This window comes from Rhea americana, unplaced genomic scaffold (genome assembly GCF_003343005.1).
Source record: "Rhea americana isolate MKP2758 unplaced genomic scaffold, rheAme1 scaffold_5, whole genome shotgun sequence".
Taxonomy (NCBI): Eukaryota; Metazoa; Chordata; class Aves; order Rheiformes; family Rheidae; genus Rhea; species Rhea americana.
Genome location: NW_028186645.1, coordinates 697,431 through 722,898, shown reverse-complemented (window position 1 = coordinate 722,898; position 25,468 = coordinate 697,431). Strand labels below are relative to the sequence as shown.

The 25,468-nt window shown below is 44.8% G+C and overlaps 1 protein-coding gene and 1 long non-coding RNA gene across 2 annotated transcripts in view; one reads left to right on the top strand and one right to left on the bottom strand.

Moving 5' to 3' along the window:
• EXOC3L4 (exocyst complex component 3 like 4) overlaps positions 1 to 14,371 on the top strand; it is a 23,691-nt gene extending 9,320 nt beyond the window's left edge. The window contains exons 5-11 of the mRNA XM_085317397.1: positions 769 to 869; positions 2,855 to 2,950; positions 7,006 to 7,120; positions 9,836 to 9,958; positions 10,688 to 10,840; positions 12,155 to 12,276; positions 14,209 to 14,371. Coding sequence (XP_085173523.1) covers positions 769 to 869; positions 2,855 to 2,950; positions 7,006 to 7,120; positions 9,836 to 9,958; positions 10,688 to 10,840; positions 12,155 to 12,276; positions 14,209 to 14,371 — 873 coding nt within the window. The remainder of the gene's footprint in view (positions 1 to 768; positions 870 to 2,854; positions 2,951 to 7,005; positions 7,121 to 9,835; positions 9,959 to 10,687; positions 10,841 to 12,154; positions 12,277 to 14,208) is intronic.
• Positions 1 to 25,098, bottom strand: part of LOC146588653 (uncharacterized) — a 29,608-nt gene extending 4,510 nt beyond the window's left edge. Inside the window, exons 1-2 of the long non-coding RNA XR_014897354.1 lie at positions 25,021 to 25,098; positions 14,152 to 14,367 (exon numbers count right to left, since the gene is read on the bottom strand). This is a non-coding gene — a long non-coding RNA (uncharacterized LOC146588653). The remainder of the gene's footprint in view (positions 1 to 14,151; positions 14,368 to 25,020) is intronic.
• Positions 25,099 to 25,468: the final 370 nt, after the last annotated feature.

The following is a 25,468-nucleotide window of genomic DNA, read 5'->3' as shown; positions in this document are numbered from 1 at the left end:
ATCAAAGAGTTTTGCCTGCTGCCATGACTCATTTTCCATAGATGAATATTATACGTTTTTTGATCACTAAGAAGGCAGATCTGAATTGGATTAGCAGATGGGTAGGATGTCACAGAAAGCACTAGAGCGGGATCGTAACTGGCCAGCTTTTCAGCCACAGGTGAAGCAGTGTAGACAGGACTGGGAAGGGCCAGAGTGGATAAGCTGCAGAAATGTGGCTGGGAACAGGTCTGGGCATTGGCAAAATTTCGAGGATTCCCCATGGGACCACTGCAGAGCTTCTGAGCAGGGGCAGCACAGCCATGAGTGGTTGTGCAGGACCCTGCTGGGCCAGCAGTCATAGCCACCCACAGCACTGGCGCCCAGGAAAGAGGGGGGACAGCTCCCTCTCATTTGCCCTAGCATGCGCTGGGTGTTATTTGGGGGATTGGGCCCTCCACAAATCTCCAGGAAGAGAACAACKGAATCAGGGCAGCTCAGAGCTCCAGTCAACAACGCTTGTAACTCACGTTCAGCCAGCACAAGGCTCCCGGTATATTAGACAGCAATGATTTTGCCATAAATCAGTTTATGCGTCTTGGCCCATTCTGGATTATTGTTTTTAAAATTGCCAGAGAATAATGAAAAATGCCTGGCAACAGTCTGCTTTTCCTTCTTTGTTAGGCAAGTCATTAATGTTTTTATTAACAAAAGCTGCATGAGATCATTGCAAAGGAGGTTTCTCTCATGCTCGTGCCATTCATTGGAGTTTTGTCTTGCCTTTTCTAGATCATCGCAGAGCACATGAAGGCATCCAAAGCAATCAGCAGAAGTCTGGAAATGAAAACGCTTGAGCTCTGCCTGGCAGAACTGCATGAATTCATAGCAAGGTCATCACTGCTCTCGGTAGCACATTCCTTCCAAATGAGTACCATGTTTGTAAGAAAAACAGGGAAAAGGTCCATGCACTGGGCCAAATGTTGGCATTGAGCAGGCATGGATCTGCTCCTAGGAGAACTAGAGATCAAATAACCCCAGTAATGAGCAAGCTGCAAAACAATTTAGGCAGAGTCAGAAACAGACCCAGATGGGAATCTTGCGAGTTGCACAGTCTGGTGCCATAGCTGCAGGAAGGAGCTGCTGGCTGGAGAGAGATTTCTGCCCCTTCTGTTCAGGACACTTGCTGTGCCGGACACTGGTCACTCACCGTGCCAATAACGAGTAAGCAGCACTTGACAGGGCGTGGGCCCAGGCACTGCTTTGGTGACAGTATTGAATAAATATCCTCTTCTGAGGCTGCTGATCTAGGAAGCAAGTCTTGCCTAGAGGGTTATCATCTCATGGATCCCATGATTATAGGCAGAGAAACGGCTGATCAGACCTTCATCATTAACTCTCTCTTACACCCATGTCCAGAACGCGTATATTGAGGTTGCTTTCTGAATCTTCTAGAAATTTACTCAGATACAGAAGGACACATTAACTTGCCTCTGTGCTGATGTAGTATTTTTCTGCTTGGGAGCAGTCCCTGAGTTATGGCTCCAGACCTTAAATCTTGTCACATGCTTTGGGAATGCTCCCAGGAAAGGTTTTTGGCTCATAAATGAAGTAATCCTTTCCTCATCTTGGGWCAGCTACAAGCTGCCTCCTCCACAGCTTCTTGGTTGTGTTTCAAGGGGAGTTGTACCCACTCTCTGGAGCAGCACTTTGGAGAGGAGAAAGGACATTCAGCATGAATCAACTCCAAAATGAGACTAAAAATACTTCTGCATTAACCTTTGAAATTTCACACCTCCGGAAGGCGCTGAGTGGGTAGTTTGCTAATAGACGTTTTACAGAATCAAGTGTGGGGGAGCATGAACGCTGCTTTCTGCGAACGTGAAGTTGTGGAATGACAGGTATTTAAGATATGTGAAAGGCAATGCTTTTCCATTTGAAAGCTCATCTTTAATACCACGACTATCTAAGCTTGTCTCCAGGATCCTGGCTGAATAGGGCCATTCAAACTAGCTATTTGGCTTTGAAGCCTTGTTTTTTTTAGAAAAAAATGTAGTATTTACTGATGTTCCCCCCCCCYTTTTTTTTTGTATAACAAAATTGGTGTAAAGCACAAGCCTTCTACAAGGGCAGCAAAAACACCTAGGTGGAAGGGTCACTGAAACTTAAGATYTCTCTCTTCTCTTAAACAACAAATGCAAGGGCAAGTGGCTAAGGCCARCCTGAGCAAATTGCTTTGGATCAATAGCGAAACAAAGCACCAGAGACTCAAAAAGCCCCTGCCAGAGCATGCTCCCTCCTGCAGTCTGTGTGGACTTGACTGTAAGATGACTGTCAAAACCATAAAAGCTGCAGTACACAGAAAACAGATACCTAATATATCATGCTGAGAATAAGAGGGGACAGAATAGGTGTGTTGCCTCATTCATATTCAGCTTCTGTAGTAAAAGGAGCCCTGAGTTAAATCTCTTCCTTGTGTGCTTAAGAGGCCATGTGTTATGTTACCCAAAAGCCAGAGAAATGACTGCCCAAATGTACGAGACCAAGTATCAGTAATGCAGTTAATTGCTTACAGTGAAGAAAGTCAGAAATTTCACCCAGGAGCTTTCATGTATAAAGATTACTGGAATCTCTCCAAAACTGTACTGCTTACACATTCAAGTGAGTATATACTAAACCAATAATTATCTACTATATATTCCCCTCTAATGCACATGCATGTTAAGACAACTGAAAAAAAAAGTCTGCATACACAGAGGACAGATTGGGCCAGCACTGAATATCTTTTGACATCCTTATGTACACAGAATGTGAATAATCCTGTTCCGGCTTGTTTCTGGTCCTGCTGCAGTTAGTCTTACCTGCATTTCTATTGCAGATTTGGGGAAGAATTCATGGAGTGGAACTCTTCCAGAGACAGTCCGATTTTTGCATCCTATTTTGCTGCCTACATCAACAGCTTCCATGACCTGGTGTAAGTCTGCTCTTCCCTTGTTAAGCTGCTGTGTTTCTTGGAGGGATTTGGATGGGTCTCAGTGTATCACAAGGAAAAAACAAATAGTGTCATGCTGGAGTCAGCAGCAAAGAACGTCCTTCAGTGTAATTGCAGGGAAAGAACTGAGTTACACCAAGAATGAATTTGGCTTTTTAGGAATGGGTCAGCATTGCTGATCAAGTGGAGATCAGAGCTCATTTTCTAGTCCACTCTCATCTCTCACTGATGATATTTAGGTAGCACACACTCAGAGACAAGCATATACAAATGGGCCTGAACACAGCCCAAGCCCTCATACAWGCCAAGTGGCTTTGGTCTAAAATGTGCCCTGCAGCCCCGTCTGCCAGCAATATCCCAAGCTCGTGTATTCCTAGGTGCAGTGTGGATGCTTTGGGCAGCCTGCAGTGGGGATGAGAAGCATCAAGTGCTGCATGCMCGTGCTCTGTCTCTAGTCCATGCTTCACCTCATGGTGGGGATGTTCCCTAAGGGTTTCACAGTAAAAGAAATTAATAATACTTTTGAGAATAAGGATGAAGAAACGGAAGCAGGGAAGGATCTGGTGCTTGAATGAAAGCTTTCAACTCATTTTCAGCCTGTCTTTTTCAGCTTTAGAGGGAGTTCTTTCATTTTTTGTTTTTGAGCAATATAAAACCAGCAGCACAGTCTCACTGCTGCTTTTGGCACAAGGCTTCAGGAAATTCTGTGAAAGCACTCAACCTGCAAATAAACCTTTGCCATAACTGCTGGTAGCAGCAGTTTCTAGGGCTTTGCATATGTTAAGAATTAGCTACTTAATGCTGTGCTTTCAGAAGGGCTCTGATGCATGGTTTTCCCCTCTGTATAGCTAAAGCGTCTGCTTCCAGGAGAGGGCAGCTTTCCTGACATGCCAGAAAGTACCAGGCAGTGAGCGTCCACAGGTCTGGTCCTTCAGCCTGGTACCACGGTACAAGGCAACCCTGTAGCTTCCCACCCGCAGCTGCTGCTGCCCAGGGTAGAGCTGCCACAGACCTTCAGTGCCAGTGCCAGAAGGGACTGGGGACATTGAGATGGTACCTTCCCTGGGAAGACAATGTGCAGAGACACCAGGACACAGCTCACTGGGGCTACCTGGTTAGCTTTGCACCAGCCTTGTCTACAGCTACAAATGGTTTGTGCAAAACCTACCCCAGGCGGCCTTTGAAAACAGGGMCAAGGTTGTGTCCTCATTTATCCGATGTCTCAAAAAAGGCTCCAGTCATGTCATCCCAGAGGTGACAAAAGGCGAGGGCACATCAAATCCTACAGATCTGTGTGATGTCCCTGGGACCACAACAGGTCAGAAAATTTCCCATGGGCTTCAGGTAGTAGCTGGGCTGTAAAGAGGGGAGGACTAAGCCCAGGGGTGCTTTGGCTTCTGGGGCAGTCGCTGACATGCAGGTGTGCTGCTTTGGTGGCTGACCTGGTCAGCAAACAGGTTGCTAATGTGTGAGAGCACACGTGTCTCAGGAAATGTTTTTTCACTGAGTTTCTAGTGGTCATCTCCACTTAGCAGATGCTTGCTCCTGGAGGTGAGCCAGCAGCTCCTGAGGTGGRGGGTGGGGGGTCTGCAACCAGTGACCAATCCCCACAAGTGGCTACTGGAAAGACCAGCCTTTGGCCTTGCAGTGCCAGCCAGGCTGGAGAGCAGGGACTGGGGATTGGCTCCCTGGATGGCCCCACTCTGGCAAACCTCAACCATCCCTCCTCTTTCTACCATGACTGAAAATGTTATCTCCAGCTTACGTGCCTGCGTTTCTGCCTGGCATGATCAGTGACAAGGGGATRTATGTCATATATTGGTCAGGCTGGTGCAGAGGGTTTCATGTTGCAGCTATTCCTGTTTCCGCAGGGTATTGCTGCTCCAGCCCTGAGTAAGCACTACCGTCAGAAAGTCTCTAGATGGCACGGTCTCTCCAGAAATGCTATTCTCTCCCACGCTGCCAGGAAACACCTGACCCACTGAGCAGCTGACTCCAGCACAGTTTCTCTATCCAAGTCCTGCCTCCTTAGGAAGTTGCTCCCTAATTCCCTGCTGAGGAGTTGTAAGGTGGCAAAGGGAGTAGCTAACGTGGAGTTGGCAAGAACTCCTGTGCTCAATTAGCTCTGCTGGGTTTATTCCTGCATTGGGTTAAAAATAACAACTGTGGTGTTGGGTTGCTGRGATGAGACAAGCAAGACCACACACCTAGGTGCCCGATAGCATGATTTTAGGGATGCTGGATGCAGACTTCAGGTGTTCAGCATTAGCTTGGCTTTAGTTACAGATCTGAGCCCTCAGCCTGGGACAAGAGGTTTGTTTTGTTGCATTTTGTTGCATTTTGAACTCAACTGATTCAGCTGATAGCAGAGCCAGGCCTTTCCTCTGCAGAAAGTAGTAAACCTCCTGCTCAGCCTGTGTCTGCACTAACCTCTTCCTGACAAAATGTTCTCTCACGCTGACCTTTCCATTTTCGTGGGAAATCTGATAAGAGGGCAGGAATTTCCTGACAAAACCCTTTTATCAAAAATTACCTGTTTGTCAAAATCAAATCTTCATGCAGSAACTTTAGCTCCAGTGAAACTGTAATTGAGAAAGACCCCTGGAACTGCCAGCCCCTACACAGCTGGACCAGGAACCAACAACTCCTATGTGGCCTCGCTGCCATGTCCTCTGAGATGGGCACCTGAGTTTGCGCTGGTTTCCACACAAAGCTTTGTAAGATCAGAAGTCCTACCAGGTGCACAGTAGAACAACTGAAATCATGGATACATGCATAGGATGGAAAAACTGTGTGCCTATTTCAACTAGAAATTAGAATTTCTTTGGGATTTCTCTACTTGTTCATTGGAGATTGTATTTGACAGACCTTAAGTTTCTCATCCCTCAGTTAATCCAACTACTCCAATTGGTGTTAATCTAGTAAGAGTATGGCAAAATTTTTGTGCTTCATATTTCTCTCCAATTTTGGAGCAGTTTAATTAATCCAGGCAGTCTCAGTATTAAGCATATAAACTAGTAACCAAACAGCAACAGGGAACTGTAGTAACGGTGCTCTGCAGTAACTATTTATGGATGCACTGGTACCTGGCAATATATATGTGGTACATCCAAGGAAGAGCAGCCTCCTTCCACGGGGAGATATCCTCACATGGAGAGAGGGGGCACGCTGAGATACACTGCCAAGCCCAGGCTGGGATGGCACAGGCAGGGATGTGATAGGGAGTGAGCATGTCTACCAGAGYGATAATGCAGGTGTTGGGGTCCCCAGGAAATCCACACCCGCCAGGCTGAAAGCGCAGATTTCCACGGGCAAAACCCCTAATGACAGCTTGCAGCCTGGCCTTAGGGATCTCTAGCATTTAGATGCTGCTCCCTCAGTGGAGCATGTTACATGAGAGCAACGATATAAAGTGAGAACAGAGCCAGGAGCCCTGAGAGTCTACACATATTGCTGAGGATTTCATTAATTACTCAGAACTTGTATTTCCTTTCTCACTGGATAGTATGAAACCTTCCAGAATTGCACAATTTTCCTAGGCACCTCCGCAAATTTCCAGCCCTAGAATTCACCATCCACTGCCCATAAGATACTGAGTAGAGTGAGTCAGCCTACCTCTTGGACACGGGGGTTTAACAGTTTTTTCCATWAACTGGCTTTATTTACTTGTCTCTTACACCATAAGCCCATTGGTGCMGGGACCTTTCACAGGTGTTTGGAGAACATTTAGCGGAAGTGTTACTGCAGGTAAAAAAGTAACAGGCCTGGGTTATTACTCTTCAAGGCTGAGTTGCCCTATCTGATGAGGAAATAGGTTTTCTTGAGTACAGTTATTCAGTTCTGAATCATTTTAAGTGCATAGGATTGTGCAAAAAGAGTCTTTATTCGGACCTATGAAACCTTGCAAGAGGAAGTACAGGAGATACGCAAGTTTATACTAAAAAATACCCAAGATACCAATCAAGCTAAATTGCTTACAGCAGGATAATATTTCACTTTCTAACCTTAAATCAATGGTGTTCTCTCTCTCTGTCTAGGTCAGGCTTACAAACAATATTTAAGGTCAACACTGAGGAACTGCAAAGTGTTTTGGCAGCTTTGACAAAGAACTTCAGAAACTTTTTTTTTAATAAATTAAGAACAAAAACACAGGTAAGAGGATCTTGGCCATCTCATTCCCTAACCATAAGCAGTGTGTGCAGCACTACTGCAGAAACAGAGGGCTATTGACCCCTTTTTGTCTCTCCAACTAGACCTCATTTTATAGTGTACAAAATTATGGTATCTTCAAAATGCATCATGCCAACTTCAGTACAGATCCTTCCTGATTCAAAGTCACACTTCCAGTATCCTGGGAGTTTTTCACTATAGACAGTGATATAAGCTGTTTATTTCAGTGTAACAGCAACTGAAAGAAAAGTATATTTAGTGGCCTCCAGCATCTTAGTTAAACCAGTCAGAGGAAATCCCACCTCTAGTGAAGGACAAGGGAAACCAACTTTGGTGATGCATTTTTCCTTCCATCAAAAGATTTGGATTTTTTAGGACTTCTAATTTCTGTTATTTATTCATAGATCTGCCACCATGGTCTGTTATTAACTCCTGCCCAGAAGCTATATAACAGCCTCTTCAGATAAAACAGAGTTTATTCTGGTAGGGAGATTTTTCTGGTATGTTTTCATGGTGAAAAAAAAAGGACTAATTCTTTCCTCATGAGGAAGATAGAACTTTGGTGTCAGCTGGCCTGGGCAAGCTTGTGGTAAGAGAGCTAGAAGGCAAGGTGTTATGATGCAGTTTGTGCTTCCCAAGAGCTGTAGATAAGGTTTTCCACTCTCAGCCGCCTGGGGGTCCACCAGCTCTAGCTAGTATAGCAAGAGAGATGGGGGAAATTAAGGTTTTGGTGTTACCTCTTTTAACTCATTCTAACTCACTTTCTAAATCATCAAACATGACTTTCAGAAGCAGAGATAGTCACGCAACAAGAGCCCTGCTCTGATCTAAGCCAAGCCCCTTGGCCAAGGGGACTTTCCATCGACTGCAGTGTTTTGAATCAGAGCCTAAGGGGTGGACATAGGAGTCGAGCCAAGGCATTGCGCAAGATGRCTGCAACATTGTGAGAACTGAAAGGCAAAGCATTTAGAAACAGTCTTTGAGGGGGCTGGCAGCACAGTGCAAGGGCATGTGTGGGAAATAATTGGGAAGATGACATGGAGCACAGACAGGATAGACTGCAATCCCGAGAGCTAAGCTGAGAAAAGTACAAAGGGGATATGCCAGAGAAGGGATACATTGAACATAACCACTAGGAGAATCCCTTCTGGTACCATGAGAAGTCTTTACCAGATAATGGTGTGTTACAATGTGGAGGCAGTTTAATTCTAGGGAGCTGGCAAGCAAAAGCAGCCCAACAGTCGATGGGCACACTTGATCAGAGTAGCTTGTAYCGAGGGCATATATAAAAATGTACAATCACTCCCAGGTCATCACTGACCACAAAGCATCAAGTTGAGGATGTTCTCAGTTGCCACTTACTCCCCACCACATCAGATCGATGAGCAGAAGGAAAAGCCATGTGAGACCTTGCTCAGATGCTCAGATCTGCAGGGAGAAAAGAGACACTCCTGCAAGTCCCGTGAGAACAGGAGCTTGTTTTCCTGGTGGAGAAGCCTGGAGGTGTAGTGGATTACTGGAATAATTTTTGGCATGTTCAGTACCATATAACATTTCATGTCCATAGCTATTGCAAACCAGTGTGACACTACAGACCTCATACATGGCTGCAAGCCACAACCTGCTCTACCCACTCCTGGGTTTCCTCCAATTAACATTCACATCTATTTCTTCATCCAYATGGTATGGATACAAGTTTATTTATCTAAATAAATCTAACTGGTAGATTAGAAGAAATGAGCTGTCCCAGGTAAGCCTTTAATCCAACAAAGTTTAAGTGAAAGCCTGCTAACCAGGATGCTCAGCACTGGCCTTGTTAGGTCATACACGGTGCTATCATACCTTGCAAAAAAGTAGCTGTGTCTCCTAGTGAAGAGTAAGACAGATATGTTAAGATATTTAGGTTTAAGATCTCTTTGACATTTAGACCAAGACTGTTAAGATATTTAGATTTAAAGTATTTTATAAATGTACAAGGAGATGGCTAACATCAGAACACCATGTAGGGTTTTGCATGAAACAGCACTTGGGCCTCAGATTATAGCACATCTCCTGCTTGAGTGGGTGTCCAGTAAATCCTGGAATGTCTCCTGCTCTGTGGAACAGCCCCAGTAGGAGTGATTCTTCCCATGCCTGCATTCATGCAGAAAGCAGAGACGTGGGTCTGAATTCCCTCACGTAAAGAGAGAAATCGAACCTTGCTCCCTACACTCTTATTAGGCATCAGAAACAGAGAGCTGCTGTTTGAAAGCTCTCCTCTCTCAAGCTGTTATGAAGAAAACATTAACCACGATTGCATTGCATGCAGACTGGATGCGCCTTTAGTGCTCTGACCATGTCTTTCAGTCAAGCCCCTCAGAGTAAGCAGGCAGATGGGTATTTTTGACTAGCACACTAGTTAGAGGCAAAGCCACTCATCTTCATTAAGGAGATCAAAGGCTTCCAGGGAACTTAGCATCTCCTGGGTTAGGCAGGTGTTTTTCAGGGTCACAGTTTAGGATTTAGCTGTTTGCTTTTACCTAGGTCCCCCGTTCTAGTCAAATGGCCTATTAGGATCCAGCCACTAATCTTTTTGGGGTGTCCCTCATGTGACCTTATGTGTTTGCCTGGATACCAGGACTTTCTCTGAGTCTCACCAAATAGCATTAGAAATAGTCTGAATCTTACCAGTGACATMAATGAAATGGTCTTTTTCAGCCACTCTTTAAGAAAATCCTCACTAAAGATTGGATTTTAGCTACTGAGAAGCCAGACTTGCTAGCGTCTGCTGTGTCGCAGTTCTCCGAACACCTCCAGCACATGAAGGAGCCTGTCGGGCAGGTAGGAGGCTGTTCCAGTGCCCCATGCGCAGTGCAGCAAACCAAGATCCCACCACAAGAGAAGTTGTGCTTTCACTGCCAGGCTGCAGTCTGGCCTGGAAATGCTCCTCTCAACCTGCAGTAGCTCTTTATAGAAGTGTGRACTGTCAACACTGGAGATTTTAGTTATTATCTTACTCTGACATGAGAATAAGTAACTTCCTTGTTTTCTGTAGTTTAAATAGGAGAACTGGTTTCATTAAAGAGGAACAAAAGGCTTCTGTGAATGGTACCGCTGAGCTTTGTAGTTCCATAAATTGYGGGCTTACATGCTTATATACCTTTATGTGCTCCTTTCACATCCGTACAGTTGTGAAATAAATGGGTATGTAACAATAGCTCTATATTTAAAATCTGCAAGCACCATCAAAACCTACTGTTAAAAAGTCCCAAATACCCTCTTTCATTAGCGGGGACCCAAATTACCAACATAAARTCATGGGCCATTTCTGGGAAAAGAGTCATTTCATGGTTTACTTGTGCTCGCTGCCTTAGCTCACAAAAGCAAGGATGTGGGTCCTGTGCTGAACTGTCTGGCACTGGCCTTGCGCAGCGTATGCTGGTCAGTGCGCAGCATTCCTGCATCTCCTTTACATCTGCTGTTGTTGCTAAAGACTTGAGGGTTTCCCCCTGCCCTCTCTCTGCCATAAATTTCCATGAGAGTTGTTACAATTTTTGCTTTTTTAAACAGGAACTTCTATGTGACATTCATAAGTATGTGGTGAGGGAATACATCATGCAGGTCATCAAACCGAGATGGAAAATAAAAGGGGAAATGAGGCAACAAGTGAGCAAAAGGATGAACCAGGAAGCCAAAATCCTTAATAACATGCTCATAGATCAGGTACGTAAGCTTCCTCTGTGCAGTCTCGGGGTGCACCTTTCCCAGACGTACTATGTCCCCCTGGGCACATCGGTCCCTTGGCTTGTAGGGGGAGTGTGAGAGCATGGCTCTCGCAGAGGACAGCCTCGCAAAATTGAAAAGTGCTTAAAACAGAGCAAACAAGGGGGTTCCTGCAGGCTAAGTGACCATGTGGACTCACAGGTACTCTGCAGCACCTTGCAGAGCATGTGCCTTGTGTATGCACTTAGCCCCAGGCTCCCTGATTGTACTGCCTGGTGTTTTAATGCACTTTCAGGCCCACTGGCACTTTATATGGAACAGTTAACGTACTGTAGGATCACACTCATCCTGTATATTTGAATACGGGCCTGTTTCCTTAAGCCATCGGATGCAACTTGCCTCTATAAGATTCCTAGTGCAAGTGCAGCTCATAGAGATAAACAGAACATCAGTCAGGGTAGTTTTCATACTGCACAGTGAGGAGAAAATTGCTGCTGTTTGAGTGTCAATCTGAGATTTTTAGCGGAGCCAAGGTTGAATGCAGTACAGCTCCTGTTYGACCTTGAGGAAAGCCAGGTGTCTAGGGCTTTCAGGTACAAAATCCCACCAGGTTACCTAGCCAAGGGTGGCACATGAGCTGCCTTTGAGTGCCGCGGCCAACCTGGGGTGGCCCAAGGTGAGACACCTTCCTCAGCAGCTTCCCGACTCTCCGTGGGCAGCCTGTCCGAACTTCCTCCGAGTGCTGCTGTCCAAGTAACCTCCCAGCAGCGAACACAGCACACAGCCCTGCACTCTACTTTTTGGGGCCACTAACGCCTGGGGCTCTTTCTCATTAAGTTTCCAGCAACAGTTCCCAAACAATAGTTCGCAGCCCCCAGTGCTGCTGCAAGAGCTACCAGTGGGGTAATTTGTGCAATAACTACACTGTTTTGGAGGGATGAATACGAAAACTTCTCCGCAAGTAGGGCCTCTGGTAGGAAATKTTGAAGAATATTTCCCCACAAGGCTGGACGTAACTGCAGTGGGATTGGAGGACTATGGAGCTTTCCCTCTTCCATGGGCCTGGGAAGAAATAATAGGGGTTACTTTTCTCCTGGTTGCCCTATCCTCTTTGGTAACTCTGCCTCTACTTTGCACATAGTACAACAATAAAAAGAAAAAAAAAATGTAAACAGCTCAACAGCACTGTTTTATAACAGCAAAAATAACCTGCCAATGCTCTGTGCTGCTTTACCATGAGTGTAGACAAAAAGACATTTTCTAGGTGTCATGCTTTCCACTGAAGTCACTGTATGTGTAACTGTTTGTTTGTAGGGGTCTACTTCTGACTGGCTCCTTCCCGCCATACATCACATCGCTAACATAGTTGGGGAGAAGAAGAAAGACAAAATCAAGGAGTACGTTATGGAACTATGTCAAGATTATCCAGATATCAGGTATGTGAAACTGCCACAGCAGTTCTGCCCTGGACAACACCAGTTCACTCCTGTGCCTTGGCCAAGCTCATGAGTTTCTCTGATCTGGATTTGTTGGCACGTTAGAGGCTGTTCCTCAGTGCCAGTAGCCAGGAATAGGGGAAATACATTCTTATTTTTCTTGCTCAGTGGCTGTATTCCTTTTCTCCCCCCACCCGCCATCTGATAGATACTGTAGCACACACAAGTTAATTCAAAAATCTTTTCATTTTATTGCTCCAAATAAGTCATGTTTCACTTTAAAGCTCCAGATTGCTTTTTGGTAGATTACTCACATTTGCACAGCTTGCCAGTTTGCAGGCCTCCASTGTGGAGCAAACATTTTGTCTCCTGTTCCCCAGCTCAGACATCAAAGAGCAGTAGACATTGAAACAGTTCATCTGCAGCTTCTGAAAGGGACTCAACACAACCACTAAACTTTGCTAGAATAAATTCCAAATTCTTCCTTTTGTTCTTTTCATTTGCTGTTCCAAAGCAGCATCTGCAAAACTTAGGATTACTAAAAAAATAAATAAGCTAATWAACTAGTTCTGTGCATGGCTGAGCAGCTGCATGCCAGAAGTCACCCCCTCTTCTACAGTTCTTCTGATGACCACTGAGAAGGAATATTAGTAGTACAGTTCACAAGAAACTTTTCATCACAATGATCTCAAATAAAGACCAAATGCATTTGCATTGGGTTACAGATTTACAGCTGGATAACATTTATGTAATCAGTGTAAACCATAAATCAAAAAGGTTGCTCAGAATTTTGAAATGGACCCTCAGATATTCAGAAAAAAATGACATTAAATCTATTTCCCTTTCCCAAAACTGAGGCTCAGAATGCTTCATATACATATTTAAATCGAACGGATAAGATATGCTTTGGGTTTATCTGTGTGGGGAAATTCAAGACATAGTCCTAAAAAAGAAGAATTATTCTAAGTAATTTTCCAGATGAGTACACTTATTCCACAAAAAGAATGCCTTGATCCTAATTACCAGATTAAGCTGATGAAGGAAGCAATGGCTGTTATAGGAGGGATGGTGGGTAAATGAGGACTGGTCAAAATTAGCTATTTGGAAATAATTCTCCAGGCAGAAAAGCCATTTGCAGAGCTGGAATTTGTGCTACTTTTCATAATTTTCAAAACAGATTTAAAGGTTTATCCTTTTGCTTGATCTATTTCCTGCCTTTCCATTATTGAGCAACGTCATTTTTCAACAATTAAGTTTGGAAAGTGAGGCAGAACCTGCCAAACCTTCATTGTTTCCTCYTCATGCCTCTTCAGTGCATCCCTTGAGCTCTCAGAGATGTTGCTGAAGCTATATATAYAGAAATTATTGGAACAGAGTGTGTTTTCATGTTCTTTTTCCTAGCTCTAATGTAATTAGTGCCTGTCAGCTTCCCAGATATTAGCACTTCCAGTGTTTAACTCAAAGTAATCATTAATTAAAAGGTCTGCAGCCTCTCAGGAAAACCTGCRAAAGATGTTGCATGCATTCACAGATGAAGGAGGAAATTCCCACAGGCACTGACAGCAGGGAGGTGCTGTTTTCCCTTTGGGGACAGCCAGGAGCCCAGCTCAGCTTGCTGGACAGCCTTGGAGGCTGCCGATCTCTTTCCCTGGTGTCATTCACACTGTAACTCACTATTCCCCTACAATGAAGGGACTCTTCCTGGATAAAGCATTAAACAGCAGGTCTGAGGCAAAATTTGCCTCGTTGCTCATCGCCCACCCCCAAAATGCCTCGCTTCTGCAAGCCCTCTGCTTGTAGGTTGTAGGCTTGGGAGGGATGGGGACCTGCCAGATGCTTTGCTGTTGCCTTGTTCTGTCACTGGTTGTCACTTACCTCTTGACTGGCTTTTGCTCTCCATGAACACGCATGGTCTTGTTTGGCTTTTCACAGAAAGGAGCACATCTTGGCAGTTCTTGGACTCCGAGGCCTGGGGCGAGCCAAGAGATTGGCGATCATTCGGCAAGGATACCATCTGCAGGAGAGCTCCGGTGGTGGGACTAGCAACACGCTCTTTGACGAAATCGATGCTCCAAGTGTCATCAGCTGTTTCTAAAAGACAAYCAAAACAGAAATCAAAGTTCTACCTCTTCTTTTGCTGCCTCTACATCATAATCCCAAATCTGCTTTATTCCTCTTCAAAAGCTTAGTTGGTGTGGAGGAAGGACCTCTGAGCTCAAAAACCAAACGCAGCAGAGATGCCAAGACACCAACATCCTCCAAATGCCTCCAAGCAGCAGCTCTAGCAACATGTCCTTTCTGGGCTGAATACACCACTTATATCACTAGGAGACTGCTTTGTTCTTTGGTCCAAGTTTGAGTTTCTTCTCAGTGAATTGGACAGAATCAAAAGAAGTTCACTCAGGGCTATATTATGGCCTAGGCTGTGTATTGCGTAATTATTCAGCAACAGAGGAAAAGCCTCTTTCATAATTACCGTCTTTGAGCAACAGGGGAGCAGAGCTTGGGCTGTGATGTCGTAAAGCCCAAGTCTTACTTCCTTCTTTGTGAACCAGCTGGTAGAGCTGGCATGACATAAAGTCAGTGACACTGTGATCTGATGCCACAGACTGGTACCTGCCAGAAGAGGGCACAACACTCTTGGAGGGTAACCAAACCCCACAGTCAAGATGTGCAGCACATGGTCCACTCCAAGACAGGTCTCACAGCCCTTGTGCCTTCTGGCATTTCAGTAGATTTTCCTCACTCGTGGACTGCCTTGCAAAACTTGTGTTTGACCCAAGACCTGCTCATGCCATCACATCCTTTCTGTGGGCACAGATGTCTCAGGATTGGACATGTCATGCATGGCAGGGAGGCAGACTCCAGGTTCCCTCTGCCCTTGGGCAGGTGGCAGGGATGATGGTGGAAATTACCAGATCATTTGGCTCTGCAGCTATTTCCAAGCAGAAAAGGCCCTTCTCTCATCACACAAACTAGAGCTGTGGACAGTGGTCAAGCAGACCTGCGGAGTAGGCCAGGGAGAGCAGACCTTTCTTTTGCTGCAGACAGGGTTCAGATTTGGCCCAAAGCTTACAGCTGGAGAGCAGAAAGTAGGTGTTTTACTTGATGTTCCCTTAGACCTTGTTCTTGTACATTTGARTGTACTTTGATGAAGCTGCTGCAATCTGTCTGCAATATGAAACTGTAAATGTTAAGCCAAACAGGTGTGGTGGTTTGGATCCAGTCCTCACTTGATGTAAGCCAGCATCACCCCACTGACACCAGTAGAACAACACTGGTTTTAATGCTGTGAAGGGTCCAAAACATCACATCCAGCGCCTGCATGGGAGACTTCAGAGAGAAACATCCAACAGCCTGTGGCTGTGCAGAGCTGATTTTATTAAACTCAGTTTAAGCTTTAGGTTGCCTCTGGAGGAATTAATCCAAGACTCTGTATGGAGATATGTTTAAGGCCTACCAATTAATATGATAAATGTGGATGTGACACAGTCCCGAAGACTAATTTGTCTGCTGCAGACAGTGGGAGTTTAGAGCATCAGCAATGATTCTCTTACACATCCCTTACCCCAGTTTTCATCTGAACAAATTTCAGCCCATGTGAGCAGCAGGCACCGATGACAGGCGAAGGGAGGTGCTCGGATAGATAAGAAAGGCAGAGTCTACCTTTAACTCACAGATATTCATCACACAACAAAACTCTATAATAGACATGGCAGACTTGATGTCTCTACAGTCAAGGTRAGGTGTTTTCTAAAGAAGACTCTGAAGATTTAGTATAAATTCTGAGCTTGATACAGCAAATCCTGGGAGAAATTTTCTGCCTTACATCCTTCATCAAGTCATACTAGCTGACTACAACAATCCTGGCATGTCCTCAGCTCTGGGATTCTCTATATCTGCTGTAGAGAATGAGAAGTGATGTAACATCYGCATTTCACATTAGGCATGCAGAGCTCTTCTGTGGGTGAATATCACCTGCCCACAGCTCCGGGGAGAAACTTGATTTGATGGGCAGTTAAACAGCTATTTCTCAAAWAGCTGACAAACTGTACTTCAGCCAGCATCTTCTGACAGAGACAGGGGTTTGACTGAGCCCTGGGTGTGTTCCTCCTGCTGCCAGTGGATCACAAGGGAGAGAGCCTGGGATGAAGACAGTCCCTYGCAAAAGAAATCCAGGATACTCCTAACTGCAGTATGTTTATGAGGAAAATCCCAAACATTGCATATCTATATGGGGATAGCATCCCATATCTTTTGGAGAATGACCACCAAAGAGGGGTCTTGGCCAGGTTGTCTAGACCAAACTAATGTTCCAGTTCCTGGCTGCCTCCATGGAGGTGCGTGAAGGCTCAACAATGCTTGGAGTTACCCTTCCTTGCCTCAGGATCTGAAGGCAGGCAAGGAGGCTAAACTCATATTACCTTTACTGGTATGGATCATCCCACTCCCTTGTGTGGGAGCTACATCTCCCAGCCTGGCAGAATGAAGTACATCAGAGCTGAGAGATTTATATCTAGCATCAAAAGCATCAACAAGCTTGGGGAGACAAGAAAGGGAATTCARTTTTGGCATCTTCAATCTGAGATATCTAAAGATGCAGGATCTGGAGCACCCAGTCCAGTCAGCAGGAGTTTTGGTTTGTCAGAATCTGTCCTTTATCCTGTATGCTCTCTGATCCAAGCACATCATGTGAGGCATCTTCGTCATGGAAATTATTTTCTCAAGTGCATTAAAGGTATACTAGATTGTCAACCTAACAGCTTTAATGTAGGTCTCTCCCCAGAACTGTTGGTTTTTTTCATGCTCCAGCTACTTGGCACTAGCATTAGGTAAGGAGTTCAGTTTTCCTTCTGAAAAAATCATGTGTGGCCCTGAAGTTGCAGAGGAAGGCTGGGAGTTATGACTTGCATTTTGTGCTCATGCTCAAGAAACAGCAGGGAAATGAAACCTGTCAGTTTGATTTTTATCAGAGCCTTTCTTGGGAGCCAGTCTGAGCTCTGGATGCTGCGCCCTGGCATCCTGGATTGCAGCCTGCCTATGAGCTCAGGGACAAGCCCATGCAGGGGCACTGCCAGACTGCAGCAGCCTGAGGCTTAGAGAAGAAATCTGAGAAACCTTCATGACAGCAGAGTCTTTGAATGCCCTAAGGTTTGCTGAGGAGCAAGCCAGCACCCAAGTGCAGGAGGAGGTTTTAACCTCTGTGAAGCCTCTGCTCTCCCCACTACTTACTCTAGAGCAAACGCTTACCCCATCTGGTCAGGACCTCAGTCCATACCCTGCCACTGATGCTCACTTGAGCAGAATCAGTGGGAATCATGTCACTCCCCAGCAGGAGGGCGCTTGGCCTGGGCTGTAAGGCTAGCTCCTGGGGGGACATCTGAGTGAGGGGGCTGTGCTCTCCAAACTGCTCTGCCAACGCGTTCTGTGAAACATCGAGTGTTTATTAGGGCCATATTTCACATTCCGATGGAGTAAAAGTAAGGCCCCTAGGGCTTTTACTATGAAATACGTCGCTCTTGTAGGAAAGTGCCAAAGAGCTAAATTATTCTATTAATTTCCTCTGTTTGTTATTTCTCTTTGCTTTCCATCATCAATCCTATGCTTACTGGAGCAAACAGTTGTATTTCGCCATCCAGAAGACACAGCTCATGCTTATTCTGGACAAGCCCAAGCTACTGCATAAGAGGGTCTGTAAATGCAGTGCATCCTCCAGTGAATAAGGTTTTCTCAAAAGTATCAGAGTAAAAGGAAGAACAAAATTCTGGCCAGGTTTAGTTTTTCAGAAGTAAACACTCTGCATTTTAGGGGGAGATCTGGCCTAGTTCACAGCACTGTGTGGGTATGACAGATATTTTTTCTTTCAGATGTCTTTGCTGTTTCAGAATATGGTTTGTTTCTGATTTGGGCTGAAAAACAGTATTTGAAGTACTCCCTGTCCAAGAAAATAAAGCCTGCAGCCAGGGTGGCTCACAGGCTGTGGCTCTCCATCCAGGACAGACCTTTGGGTGCCCCTATTTAAGCAATTTAGCTCATTGACTCTCTTCTCCTCTCGGAAACCAAGCGCGGCTCCTCTGTTGCTCATCACCAGGAGTTGGAAAAGCACCAGATCGGCCGTCCCCAGGYTTGCCAATCCTCTGCGACCGGTCCCCCTGCAGAGGTGCAGGCTGTGATGGGCGATCTCAACCCCCGCTCCTCTCCCGGGCCGCGCTGGTGGCTGCGCACCGGTGCCTGCGCACGTCACTCCCTGTTCCAGTCYGTGCCTCGCCACCAGCAGAGACACCCTGACCGGTGTGCAGATATCCATGTAGCAGAATTTAGGTTTCAGGCACTGCATTTCACTGTTACACTAAATTGCTAAATATTCTGCAAGGAAAGGAAATAACTGCTGCTTTAAGATGAGAAAAGTATTCCAAGCAAGAAAGGAATAAAAACCAAGACAACGCAGCGAAAACACAAAAGGCTATTGATGAACTGAAAATCCTAATCAATCAGTAGCAAATATTCCAAACACGGCTTTTTAACACAGCAGCAGCTATGTTTACCTCCCTGCAGTGTGATTTTCTTTCAGCACAGGACTCTAAAGCAGTTTAAAATACTGAGGATGTTCTATGAGAAATGGATTGCAATATTACATCCACGTTGGAAGCAAGGAAATGTGTCTAACACCGCTCAGCAAACACAGCCRGGAAGAAAACAGGTGTGAGGACATTATTTTCGCAGAGGTGGATGAAAAGCAAAGATGTATTAGTTTTAAGCTTAAATATTTAGGGGATTATATAAGACAGTGCTCCAAAGCACTGGTGCGAACTTTTATCTTCTTTATTTTGGAAATTTCTCCTGGGAACCTTGTCAGGTGTAGATTTGTTGCCCCAAAGGCAGCCGGTTTGGTTGCCAGTGCGTTGGTCTAACTAAAGGACATGCACAAGGCAAACAGCGCTGTTCTGCTCAGCGTCACTGTGCACGTCCATCCCTTATCGAAATTTTTACATAACACTGTTGATGATGACAATAAACAGCACGAGAACTGGCCCACCTCTCCCACAAAAGCTTTGCAAGAGATCAATTAGATTACCATAGTGTTTATTAGATTTGAACTATTTACTTTAGCAATTATAAGAAAGTATGGGGAAACCAGAAAAGACCAGTGTAATCTGTATGTGGCAAAAGTAGTTTAAGATTAACTTTTAGAGAAGAACTACCAGAAGAACTTCCTCTAGTGCCACTGCCATATAACTTACTTCTCTGAGGAAACTGAGTAAGTACAAACTTTTACTTTTTGTACTAATCCCTGTCAAACAGACCATTGTAAATATCCTCCGATATTCTTCCAATATAGCACTGGAAATTTATATAAATTCATATAAAGTCATCCAAAYGCATTATCCCCCCAAAAGGAGTAAAATGTAATGTAGAGAAACCTCTAGGAAAAAGCTGTTGTACTATTTGTGCCATCTTGATACTATCTACATGTCAATTCTCAAAATACCCTTGTAAGATTTTTCTTAGATACACAGGTTGATTCAGAAGTCACATTGCTTGCCAAATGGTGCGGTGAAGGTTAATGACAGACCCAAGATGAGCACCTTAGTCCCAAATGTCTGACTGGGCTCAGTTTATGTTTGGAATAAATACACCACATTTCAGCATGAAATTGTGTCTGGCAGCATAAGCGGGTCTTTAGCCTGACTTCTGTAATGAGCTTTGGGATGGGCAAGCTGCCATGAACTTCATTATAGGATGAAGGATCATGCCTCGGTTCCCAGGGCTGGGGGCAGACTGACATTAGATGAGAAGAAACTGCCTTTGTGTGAACAGTGGTGCACAATTATAGAAGCAAATCAAGCTAGAATGTGCAAAGGGGAGTTTTTAATAAGATATGCCAAGCAATCCTTCTGCTGCGCTCAGCCACTGGAAAGGCCTCAGCTGTTGTGCTGCCATTAGAAGAAATGTGCAGGTAACCCAGAGAAAGTCCAGAAAACAAGAATGGCCTAGCAAACAATCTACAAAGAACAGTGGGACTGCTTAACACTGGTCAGTCAGTGCAGAGCAGTGGTCTTCAACTTTTTTCAGTCTATGGACTAAAAAMGTTTTTCCAGGAGAGATTCAGAGGACAGACACAATGATCTTCAAATCCATTAAAAAGTTGCTGCAAAAGGAAAGGAATAAAATACTCTCCATTTTCTGTGGAGATAAGAGAAGAAGAAATGAGCTTCTGCTACCGCAGGAGAGATTGATTAGATATAGCAAAAATGTTCTTAGCGATGAAGAGGCTGAAGCACTGAAGACAGTATAATATCTCTAGAACAACTGGGTTTTAGCAACAGGCCAGACAGATATCTGCTAGTGATCTGTTGGTATCACTGGTCGTGCTTGGCAGTAGAGGACAACCCAGAGGACCTGCAGGATCCTACAAACCCTGGAGATGCAGCAAGTTCATGACATAAGCCACTGGGCTACTAACACTGACAAGAGCTGACAGTAATGCTGCAGTTTGCTAGTGCCATACTGATGGTAAAGATGGTGGAGCCATGACCAGCCAGCACCCAAGCGCTGGTTTCTTTTCAGATACGAGGAGACAGATAGCAAGGAGCTGTGCYCACGGTGACACAGAGCACCCACAGTAAGCCCAAGACTGGAGAGTTTCTCTCCCTTTCTCATGTGCATTTCAAACGGGGCAGTACAGGTAATCCCAGAAAAGAAATTAARGAAAATCAAGTAATCATAAAAATCTAGCATCTTGAGCAAGGGATAAAATGCTAGATGAGGGAGCTCACAACTTTCCAGAACTTTTTGTGAAACTTGGCAAAAATATGTCCTGAAGTAATTGCAGTAGGAACAGAATCTCACTGAGTAGGTAACAGGCAATAATGGAATTAATCACTAGGAATTCATTAGGAGGGGCAAGGCCAAAAAGTTCATCAGCTTTTATCTGAAGAAGCATGTCACTTGCACGCATGGACCATCATCTTCTTCTAGCATCTCCGATTAGAGTGCTAGAATGCATCACACATGCTTTCGTCTTGAGAGCCCTTTAAAGGAACAGGCCTTGAGCACTAGCAATTGCCCATAATGAGTTTTTCCCTTAGTAATCTCAAGGCTGAATCCACCCGTTGTGAGTTCTTGCTGAGCAGCTGGTTAGTCATCCTGGAATGACGTGTGTGCTATATTAAATGAAACATGTGAAAAGAAATAAAAGCCTCTCAAGGGCCAGGCTAGATTTGTCCGTGATAAAAAGTTATCCCAGCAAGCTCTGGTTATGACTATTATTTGGAAACAATTGCTTGTAGCTGCCTGAGGATGCACAAGACACTGTGCTGGCTCAGGAAGCTTCATTTGAATGTGATGGACCAGGTCCTCGTGACAGCGCATGAACGGCAAAGGGGAGACAGCAAGAAACAAGGAGGGCAGGCATGAAGCACTCTTTGTGCTGCTCGTCCCATACACGTTCTTCTGGAGTTAACCTRAAGCTCAGTCCTCCACTTGCCTCTATTTCCACCAGGATATCACAGCCCGGAGAAAGGTGAAGGAGGAAGCAAACTTCCACACAGCTCTGGTCCAGCAACTCTTCCTATCCCAACAGTGCATCTGGAGCTTAAGACCTGGTGCGCAGCCTTGCAGCATCACATCTGCAACTCTTCTCTGCAGTTCTCCTTCTTCTTCTTCTTTTTTTTTTTTAATGCCTCTCTTTTTCTTTTTTTCAAATGTAATTTGTTCATCTATTCATTACTAAACAGCACAAAACCAAATTCAAATACAAGAAAAAATAAATCAATGGGACATTTTACCAGGTTGTGACCTAGCATTTGTCCCAATTACTCCATCCAAGGGGAAAAAACAACCTGGAGAAGAAGATCCAGTATTTGCAAACCCAGCCAATATCTCTGTGGCCCCCTCTCAGTGGGATGTGTCCTCTGACACGGTGACACTTGGGAATGTGGCTAAGAAAGTGCTTACTAGACAGCCTGCAGATATGCAATCCCATGCTTGACATCTCTGAGCTACTACGCAGAGAACTGCCCAACAGCACATGGGGAGCTGCTGCTTGCCTCCTCCCACTGTACCTGGACACCACATCTCCCCCGCTTTTGGTCCTGACTCTCGGGTCTGGCATTTCTCATTTCCGTTGAAATGCCCTTTACAAGTGACTAAATGCTGAAACAGCTCAAGGTTTGAGTGTGTTAATAAAAAAGGACTTGTTTTGCTTACAGCGCTGTAAGGACACTTGAACGGGTGTCTGTCTTTGTTACTAAACACGTAAAGCAGGAGATAATCTTGATTTTACAAAGCTGAGGACACACAAGTAGCAGAACTGAATAATATTGTTCAATTTCTCAGAATTATTTGCAATCCATTGCAAATGCCGAATACAATTTCTCCACTTTCTCCACAAACAGTTAATCTTGGGCTTATTATACAGATTTAGATTGCATTGTTTTATTCATAAGACAAAAAATGAATTAACTGCTGCTTTTGCAGCTCAATTTCTGAGAAAATGTTTTCATATGGTATACTAAATAGGATCCTAAAGGGAATGTTCTTTTCCAYAGTTAAAAAAAAGGGCATATCTAATATTATAGGCAACAACCCCTTCAACCTCTTATAAATGAAGCTGCTCAGTTGTAACGCAGGCAGAAGAAGTTAGAAGTACATGCATCAGGGATACCTTTAAACACTGCATCCAAAATACTGCCTTTAAATAGACATCAGAATATCGTTTTTGATATCTATTGCTGATCTTTATTTATTTCATTGTATACTCTGTTCTATGTAGGAAATGTTAGAAATAYTGTGGCAACTTCATGCCAGGCAGAAGCACTTTGTGAATGATCTATGTCTGGCCTTTGAGCTAATGGGACAACTCCCACAAGATCAAATATGTACAAACTATGTAACCCATGCTGGTAGGGCTGGTGCTTCYGGGACAMATGGAGACAAAAAAAAGCGTTATAATCCAGAAGACCTAGCAGAATTCTTTAGCTGTTGGGGAAATAGGACTATTTTTCTGAAAGATCAGTTAGAATTGCAGTCCTCAGGAGATCTGTAAATCTCAACCAGGAATACRCTTTTATTTATTAAAAGATAAAGAAGCTTTCTGTAGTGCCAGTAAATTCAACAGCAAAAACTCTGTTGATTTCAACAGTGCAGAATAACGGACGAATTCATTCCTGACTCAGAGGATTTGAAATGTAAGCTATTGAATCCTCACAGCCACTTGGATTTCCCCTGGAAACTTCCCTCTGTATTGCTAGCCAAGCCTGCGTTTGCTTGGAGACATGAGAAAATCCCAGCAGGAGGGAGCCTGAGAACAGCAATGAGCAAACTTTGAGGAAACAAAAGAAAATTCAAAACTTCAGAATCACTTGGTGTCTTGCTTGTTAGACCTCAAAAGGAAGTACTGCTTTTGTTATTTTCCACTTATTTTCCCCCAATACTTCCCACTTCAAGAACTTCCGATCACCGTGATGAAGTCTACTGGGGAGTTCCTGGCCAGTCTTTACTTCTGCATAGAAACAAGTGCCCCTGTGCAACACACTCATGTGACAGGGGAGGTAGCTTGACTGGGAGAAAGTAACAGTAAAGAAAGGATGTCCTGGCTAGTCCTGCCAAATCTAAACATGACACTGTTACAGTCATASAGGCCAGATGGGATTTGGTACAGACCAATGACCTTTTGAATCAGCATTTCATTCTCTGATCTAAAATTAGGACTCTTATGCCCTGTACACAAGCTGCCCCCCAGCCTGGACACAGCCATCATCACAGGGAAGACCGGTGAACTGAGCGCTAGAGAAGGCAGATATATTCCAGCCCTGTTTTTTACACATTAATGGAAGCACATGCATTTCCTCCTTGCATCAGTGGGTGGCAGGAGCTAAGCCAKCTCTGGCTGCTGCAGAGCAGTTCTGGAGAAGTCAGGGTTCAGGCGGCAGCTGGGCTGGCTGCCACTGGCCCACGGGCAGGTTGGAAACACTTGTTTTGAGTCAGCTTTTTTTAAAATCATTTGACTTAGAGGCAGCCCAATAGAGCTGTCAGTCTCATCCTGGGTTTTCTTCAATATCTGACACTGCAGCCTGCGAGCACCTGGCCCAGGAGACAGGCACCCAGTCCTGCACAAGGCAGTGCAGAGCAGCTCTGCTGCACCACCACACAGGGGAGAGGGGACAGACTGTGTCCCAACCAACATGGTGACATTTAGGAGCCCCAAGCTGCATCGAAGAGTGCACTGATGGCTGGTGTGGCCAAGCATATGGCTTCCTGGACTGCTTTCCAGCAGCTTAACTGATGTTACAGTTTCCATTCCCCTTCCTGCAGCCCCTGGATGCACTGACCTCTGMGGGGATCAAAATGAAAAGTGACTCCTCCTTAGCGACCCCTTTTATTGCAGCAGTGCTGTAAGCTGGCATTACGGRTAAGACAAAAGTGATGGAGCTTTGCGAGCACACACACACGTGCACRCARGCTTCTCTAGCTTTGCAGAGAGCTGCTCATTGCACATTCGTGCTGCCCCTGCTCCCTAGTATGCGCATGAGGAAGGTGTAAACAGAGAAGTGATGTTATATAAAGAAGGAAGAGTAGGCTGGAAAAAATAAAAAAAAAGGGGGATAGAAAGTCCTGGAATACTTTAAAAATGGGGTGATAAAAACCACGGTGTTTTTCTCTCAAAGTATCTCTGAGGCTTCTCRAAAGTGGTAATCTTTGCAAAACTGTCTGTATACAAGCAACTGTGGCCCTCCAGATCACCCCTGCCCGGTGCTCTTGCAGAGCTGCTCTAAGCGTCTTGTTCACAGAAGCCTCCTCCAGACCCAAACCTGGTGCTGTAACCACGAAGCATGCCCTCCTCTTCCCGACAAGAGAGCGGGAAGACAGGAAGCGCCGGCTCCCATTTGTTTTGAAGAGAGTTGTGCTGAGATGACTGGATTTCCAGACTGGAAAAAACACTTCCAGTTCCTTCAATCAGATCGTGCTGGTGAAGAGGAAAAAGCTACACCCTTTCCTTAACATTCACCACTCCTCCTCAAGTCGTCACATGGCATATTTTAAGAATGCCAGTCTGCAAATAGGTTGTTATGAAAGAAAAATATTGCTACCTCCATTATACACACAAGGAGAGGAGGCCACAGAAGGGCTGAGCAATTTGTCCCAGGCTAAAAAGCCTTTCTGCAGAAGAGCCAGGAATAGCAAACTGGGA